Raw genomic sequence first — 6,928 nt, forward strand, 5'->3', positions numbered from 1 at the left:
GTTAACAAACATGGTTTATTAATGGACTAATTATCTAATAACAACTTTGAATCTCTCTGCTACAGTTCTTCCGATTCTTCCGTGAAGATTATTGACTTCAAATTTCGTCAGATTGCGTTCCATGTGTCTATAGATAATTCTATAGCAATGAGAGGTCTGTTGAGTCTTTGGGTTCGTAAATTCATCTACTAGCAAAATTTGTTCAATTACATCGCCCCCAACCTCTCTGGCTATATCAAAGAAATCGTTAGGCGAAAAATTCTCTCCTTTTGGTATCCAAAAACTGAGGTCATTTGTGCATTGTGGATAGATACTGACAGGCTGAAAAATGGTTGGTCAGTACTTATCGATACCCTTCATCCAGTCATGTGAATAAATATGAGAGATACCTTATATACAATTGGTGTATTATGATCCCCAACTTGAAATTGATGCAGAAAACCAGAGTCAGTACTCCAGAACAGTCTGATGTCTGGGATATTGTATAAAGACATAGCAATGCGTTCTAAACCAATGCCAAAAGCCCAACCTATGCGATCACCGGCCCCAGATCTTTGCAATATCTCCTGTCGCATAATACCACAGCCCAAAATTTCGATCCATTGTTCATTTTTCTTTATTTCAAGTTCCCAAGAAGGATGAGTGAATGGAAAAAATTCTTCCACCCAACGGTATTTGATGTCTAGATAAAGAGCACGATTTATCAAAATTAAATGATGATTTTACAATGAGCTATCTTTGCTTGAATAACGCACCTTTGCCAAAAAGAGCCTGTACTAATCCAGTCAAAACAGTTTTCAGTTCATGTTCCATGATTTTAGTAGCTTCTAATGTATGACACCCTTGCTTATTTGTGTCTTCCGAACCCCTGTGCTCAAATATCTTTAAATCCACAGAATTTTCTACACCTTGAAATAGTTCATCTTGTGTCTGAAGTCTGACAGCGTCAGCTTGATGGAAGACAGGATAATGGGTGGCGTTAACATCGTCTCTGCGATAAACGTCTCCAATGACGATAAAATTATTGAGTCCCATAGAAATGAGCTCTGACTGATGAGCAGTTGTGTGAGCTCTGAGCAGAGTATTGGAGTTGATATAATAACAATCACTTTTGCTTCTACTAGGGTGATCTTTTGGAACAAGCAATGAATCAAAATTCTGTTCAACTGTTACGATTGGCCTCAGGTTGTCATGTATACTAAACACTGGATTACCAAGTCTGTTTGGGAAAGCCTTATAAAAATAGTCAGTGATTCTTTGTCTCACATGTGACAATGGGTGATTTGGTACTGTATGCAAGTTTCGACCGAGGTATCTGGCTATTTTAGCCGTTATATTAGTGTAATGATCTCTCGGATACTTTTGACCGAGGAATTCTAGCTCAAGTTTTTGACTGTCTGTCTTAGATGCGGTGGAATATCCCCGTATGGATGATATCCGTACACAAATGCGGCGAACGTTTTTAATCATATTGCACCTTGAATGTAAAATCATCAGTAGTCATCGGTAATTTGCCAGATGAAGTTTCATTTTCAAGAAAACATACCTGATTATACGTAGCAATAGAGGTGGAATTTATTTACCATCGAAATCAAAACTAACGTCAAAATCGTGATGCCGGGTGGTCGGACCGCACTCTTCGGCAGCTGTAATGAGGTTAGATTATATAATTCTAGTTCAGATCTTATTGTTAGTTCATTGTTCTCATATTGCGGTGCTAATTGTCATCGACGTTCGTCATCATTCTCACCTTTTTTGAGTTGCACCGGAGTGATTTTTAAACGTAACACACAATCTTTATTTTTTACTCATCTTATTGTTAGCAACAGACCTACCCTACTATTGAGTTCCAGCAAAGTTGGTACGTCTGGATCAATCAGTTGGTTTGTTGGTTTGTTTAGCTGCCAGGAATTATGGCGGTGACACGTGAGGCGATCATCGGTCTCTACCGAAATATGATAAGACAAAGCAAGAAATGGAACTCCTATAATTACAGGCAAGTACTGAAACGGTAGGCGAGCATATCCTCACAAAATTTTACCCATTCGAATCGAATTTCTGTCTCAATTCGTCGAAGAATCGATGCATAGCAGTCGGCTTACGCAACACAAAAATTCGTTATGACTGTCTATTTGTATTTGACAACCACGTGCGTTATGGATCCGGTGTCAAGTTTTTGACAAAATACTTGTAAGATTAACAAATTCCCATGATATTAATTTTGTGCTTGTCGTTTACAGAACCTACGCTCTTCGGAAGATCCGTCATGAATTTAGAGAAAATAAAACACTGAAGGACCAGGAAAAGATAAAAGACACATTTCAATTTGGAGTCCAGAATTTAGAAGTAATAAAGCGACAGGTGATACTTGGGAATCTCTACGGCGGACGTCCTCTAGTAATTGAAACTAAGTCGACATTAAATACACAACATATTTAATCACTATCTATAGCGTGAGAAACGGAAGGCAAATCATTCTGATGGCTACCCATCACAGAGCGGAACACAATTATAATCTATGTTGACAAATGATTCTTTCTCCTGTATTACTGAGTTCGTTCCTTAGCTGTAAAATAATATTTATATTAAACGATTCTTTTCCTCCGTGCGATCGAATAATTACTATGTATTTTCAATTTTTATCCACTGTGAAAGACAAACTTAAAGAGAGACCAGCACTGGTAACAGTCAGGTCGAAGAAACCTTCAGATGTAACAGCAGCTGGTAACTTACCTCGATGTCGTTCTGCTTCGTTTTTATCCATTGCATGATACCGACTGACATTCATGCGCTGCATCAGTCGGTGGTAAAACCAATTCATTTTGAACCTTGGTGGCAGTGTGCCTCAAAATTTCCCGCCTATGCAGAATTGATGTGGATGGCGTTTGTTTCAAAGATACAAACTTGATTGGAGGATACTCTTTGGTTCAAACATTTGACCATCGTTTGTTCAAAACGAATTAGCCCGCCATTATTTGTTAAATTGAATAAGGTATCTGCTTGTACCTGGTACAAGGAAATGAACAGAATTTTTTTTCAGTTTCTATCATTCAACCTTATGCTTTACAGATTGATAAATTGTAGTGTAAAATGGCGGGCTGGTAGCTTAGCTTGTCGAGTGAACTCGTCACGTGAATTCTTGAGAGAAACTCGTGCAAACTTGTGTATGCGAAACACTCGTTTCTTGGCTACCATACATAAACTTAAGTTGCAGCTTTTTGTAAAGAGATTTCTAGCTGGAGAACATTCCGAGTGCCTCGGATCCTTGTTTGAACGTTTTTATTTGCTCATGGAATACTGTAGGTTTCGTTATCAGTTTACTTGTATATCATACGTTTCCTTTCAGGGTATTCAGCTTATGATCGTAGACAATTGATCGACTTCGACAAAAAATTTAGGAGATCCCATAGCGTTGTAAATGGCCAACAACTTGAAAAATAATTCATGACAACTGCGCATCATTCTGAGCACAGGTTTGCCCATTGTGAGATAGGTGTGCGTGAAGGGTATAAAGCTAAAAACTCTAACAAAAGCTTATACCACCAGCAGCCCCTCTTAAGCTTCTTCAAGATGTCTGCCTCCTCGCTATAGCGCGCGTAACGCGCCCAGGAAAAACTTCGTAATGAGCGAAACGAGCCAAGCCAAGGGGTGATGTTTGCAAATCATTAGTCTGCCGGTGAAAGCACCTCCCTAGGTAAGGGGTAGGAAACCCTACGAACATGAATGGGTGGGACGACAAGCGAAAGGGAGGGGCGAAGAGGATTGAAGCAAGAACACGGGGACTATATAAGGCAGAGTCTTGTTTGTCTAGGATCAGGACTATTCGTTTGTACGAAGAAAAAAAAAGGAAAGAAAGTATAAATCCTTCTCCTTGTAATGATCCATCGATTCTCGGTACAACTTATAGTCTTTAGTAGCGTCCTCAATTTGACAAGCTTCATTGCGAAACAAACACAATTTGCAGTTTAGATTTTTGTAGTTTTAAATGTTCGAGGTACTTTATTTCAGTACAGGGAGAGCGAAGTTTTGAGTTGTGGAGAATAAATCTCCTTTTTGTCGACATGACTAATCGATGATGTGAGGTGCCGAGTTGCACCGGAAAATAGCCTTCCGGTATACGCGGTGCTCCCTAAATATAAAAAGCCGAAGGTCTTCGCTCGGTAGAATTACACGGAGCAAAATTGACTATAATTTGTGGTTATTCCGCGGACAGTAGGAGGCCGCAACAAACTGCAAATTAAGACGTAAGAAAAATCCGGGAAATTAGGTTAAATCAAGCGGCAAACACGGCAATATTCGAACCATCAGAGCTCCACGGAGTTGGAGGAAGGCTTTGTGGTTCATGTTTCTCGGAAACTGAAATTACTTCCTCTGTGCGAGCCTGGCGAAAGTGGAATAAGAGAATTAGAAGAAGCAGAAGAAGATGGAAGAAACGAGGATGATCGTCATTTCTATAATTGCGCGTTTTATCTCGCGATAAGTTACTGACTGATCCTATATTATATATAGGTATACCCATATGCATTGACTCGCCATATCTGCAGTCAAGGTGTATAAGGATCGTTAATTTAGCTAGCACGCGCATAGCTAATCGTGCGACGCTGTAATGCGATTTGAACGTCCACTGAGTCCTGTGGGATAATCATGACACAAACGCTCATCCCAAGGGGCCTTCCATAAATAATACTCGTATGCAAATATTGCGACAGCCCCATTTCGAATTCAAGTGTGATTGTCCCAACCTTTAACCGCCATTTTACGTTTACCAAGCTGCTCAACAATTCCAACCAGTATATACTCAGATAATTTATTCACGTTTCGACCGAATAATACTGCCCGGTTTTTATGAACAGCAGCGATATCGTCCATCTATCTTTGCAACTGATAACAAACTTCACCTTCATCTGCTTATCGAACTGAGCTATCAGTACAATCTAGATTGAAGTAAAATCCATAAGCGGTGACATGAATAACGCCGTTAGATCTTACTTGTAATATATCTTTTGTTCGTACTCGTGGACTGATTTTTTTTGACACGGAGTATCGACAGAACTATCACCGAATTCCAGTCGAACTTTTCGCGTAAAATTCACGGCGATATGATGGTAGTGGCAAGTTATCCACTTGGACTGTTTGTGATCTTTCTCACGACCGACATATTAGCGGGACGAGGATGATCCTGTTAACAGGATCAGGCCTCTTCTCTGGTCGAGGGGCGCGCACGGGGTCCTTGTTATTGACAGCCACACGTCGCCGTTGTCCTCAGGGAACTGGAATACCGAATGTGGTACGTCTAGAAAGAATTACTGGAAAGAGTTCACCGCTTTAATTCAGCGTTTATTGGATCAGGCAACTGTTTGCTCACATGTCTGCAATCAGCTTTTCCTACCGATATTTCGTTTACGTATTCGTTTATTAGAATTATACGAAATGTACTGCAGGGTGCGTCGAACTTTGAGAGAATCCTTTCGATTATTATACTCCGTTTCTGATGCTGCAGGCGCATTAGCAGCTAAGTTTTCAGTTCCAAGAATGATTGTGCGCTAGTTCCTTTTCTGCGGTTTGTTTTGGTCCTTTTAACTCCTTTTTGGGGTCCCGCAAAATTCAACCCACGCATATACACGAACCATGTAACTGTGTACGGTTGTATAGATATACATTATAGGTATACCCGTAACCACCCACCCAACAATTATATTTTTACAACGTTCTCAAAACAACGTCTTCTCTTCGTGTTTCGTATATAATCGGTCCAACGAAAAAAGCCAGTGAAATATTGCAACTCCGGACTCAAACTCTTAGAGAGATTGATGGGAACCAAAAGTTGCGGGCGCGATGACCCAAACATTTGATGTGGTGCGGGCGCCCCAACACCAAGTCTCGCAGCAAGTGCCCTGAGTAGGTGGTGGTTATTTTTATGCCCCCTAATTACTGAACATTTTTGCGCGAGGTGCACTTCAAACGTTTCTGGTTTGCAGTAGGTCGAATGCTGTGTGATCTCGTCAGACGTCATCGCTTTTGTCTCTTATTATACGAAGGTATATGTATAGCGTATATTCCGGATCTTCTCTCACGTTTTGCGGGTGAGTTAAAAAGCCGAGGCTTTTCGGGGTGATTTTTTTCTCGGTCATACTCGGATGAAATCGGATGACCGCCAACGGGCACGGATTTATATGGGCTACGTTTAAAATTATTTTATGTTATTTATTTATTTTTTATTTTTTTCACCATATCTGAATCATTATGCGCTTTCGTTTTTAAAGGGTATATTATATTATCTGTGTTACTTCGGTACCTGTACGTTGCGATGTATATAATGTGGGCGACGTTGTATAGCTGGAGGAATTTGATGATCTCTTCCGTCAATCAATCAAGGATAATTGTCCGTGATGGTCGAAGAAGAAGAAGAAGAAGCTGCACGGGCAAAGATACCGACCGGTATAACCCGGTGTATAGGTATAGAACAAAATTATGAAATTATTTTCCTCAACGATGAAATATCGCGCGGCAATTTAGATCTCGTAGGAATCTCTTAGGAAATCGAGTTGAGGTTTATGTAGTTGAGTGAAGTTCGAGGGTGGAGGGAAAGATTTTGTAGTATAGAAACCGCTCGAAATCGCTCCGAACTGCGTTAGGAAAATTAAAAGGAGTTTAAGACGTCTACGAGGTTTGATTTATTGGCATCCAAAAATATACGAAATAAAAATGATTTATAGCACTTATACACGCGCCGCGCGTGGTCGGATATTAAAGACAAGAAATATACGAAAATTGCAGATATTCCGTGCACGATGCACAAAAACGCCAATATCTGTACCTCGAATAAACATTTCGATCCTTTCTATGATCCCTCCCTCCCTCCTTGCCACCCTCCCTCGAGATTTCATCTCTCTCATATTATGTATATAAGTTTCGCGCAGCAGCAATG

General features: G+C 40.3%; 2 protein-coding genes across 6 annotated transcripts; one reads left to right on the forward strand and one right to left on the reverse strand.

Moving 5' to 3' along the window:
- Positions 1 to 1,910, reverse strand: LOC105684642 (probable phenylalanine--tRNA ligase, mitochondrial). 4 transcript variants are annotated; one of them, XM_012398163.3, is made up of 5 exons: positions 1,751 to 1,910; positions 1,547 to 1,646; positions 756 to 1,477; positions 390 to 682; positions 1 to 321 (listed from the first exon to the last, which is right to left on the reverse strand). In XM_012398163.3, exons 3-5 carry the CDS (start codon positions 1,468 to 1,470, stop codon positions 31 to 33), a joined length of 1,299 nt encoding a protein of 432 aa, XP_012253586.2. In that variant the 5' UTR covers positions 1,471 to 1,477; positions 1,547 to 1,646; positions 1,751 to 1,910; the 3' UTR covers positions 1 to 30. The 4 variants fall into 4 exon arrangements, with proteins under 4 accessions (XP_012253586.2, XP_048507453.1, XP_048507451.1 ...); XM_048651496.1 differs by having other exon boundaries at positions 1,836 to 1,864; XM_048651494.1 differs by having other exon boundaries at positions 756 to 1,646.
- On the forward strand, positions 1,508 to 2,608 carry LOC105684643 (protein bcn92). Of its 2 annotated transcripts, none has more exons than XM_048651497.1 (3): positions 1,508 to 1,656; positions 1,902 to 1,996; positions 2,241 to 2,608. In XM_048651497.1, exons 1-3 carry the CDS (start codon positions 1,615 to 1,617, stop codon positions 2,437 to 2,439), a joined length of 336 nt encoding a protein of 111 aa, XP_048507454.1. In that variant the 5' UTR covers positions 1,508 to 1,614; the 3' UTR covers positions 2,440 to 2,608. The 2 variants fall into 2 exon arrangements, with proteins under 2 accessions (XP_048507454.1, XP_012253587.2); XM_012398164.3 differs by having other exon boundaries at positions 1,644 to 1,783.
- The last annotated feature ends 4,320 nt before the right edge of the window (positions 2,609 to 6,928 follow it).

The sequence above is a fragment of the Athalia rosae genome, chromosome 2 (assembly GCF_917208135.1).
Source record: "Athalia rosae chromosome 2, iyAthRosa1.1, whole genome shotgun sequence".
Taxonomy (NCBI): domain Eukaryota; kingdom Metazoa; phylum Arthropoda; class Insecta; order Hymenoptera; family Athaliidae; genus Athalia; species Athalia rosae.

Bases quoted from the DNA above. Each gene is read 5' to 3' on its own strand.
- LOC105684642 (XM_048651494.1), bottom strand. From the start codon at position 1,494: ATGATTTTACATTCAAGGTGCAATATGATTAAAAACGTTCGCCGCATT. The intron at 683-755 runs GTGCGTTATTCA...CTCTTTATCTAG, and splicing joins ACAGGCTCTTTTTGGCAAAG to ACATCAAATACCGTTGGGTG. The intron at 322-389 runs GTATCTCTCATA...ACCATTTTTCAG, and splicing joins ATACACCAATTGTATATAAG to CCTGTCAGTATCTATCCACA.
- LOC105684643 (XM_048651497.1), top strand. From the start codon at position 1,615: ATGCCGGGTGGTCGGACCGCACTCTTCGGCAGCTGTAATGAG. The intron at 1,657-1,901 runs GTTAGATTATAT...TGGTTTGTTTAG, and splicing joins TCTTCGGCAGCTGTAATGAG to CTGCCAGGAATTATGGCGGT. The intron at 1,997-2,240 runs GCAAGTACTGAA...TGTCGTTTACAG, and splicing joins TGGAACTCCTATAATTACAG to AACCTACGCTCTTCGGAAGA.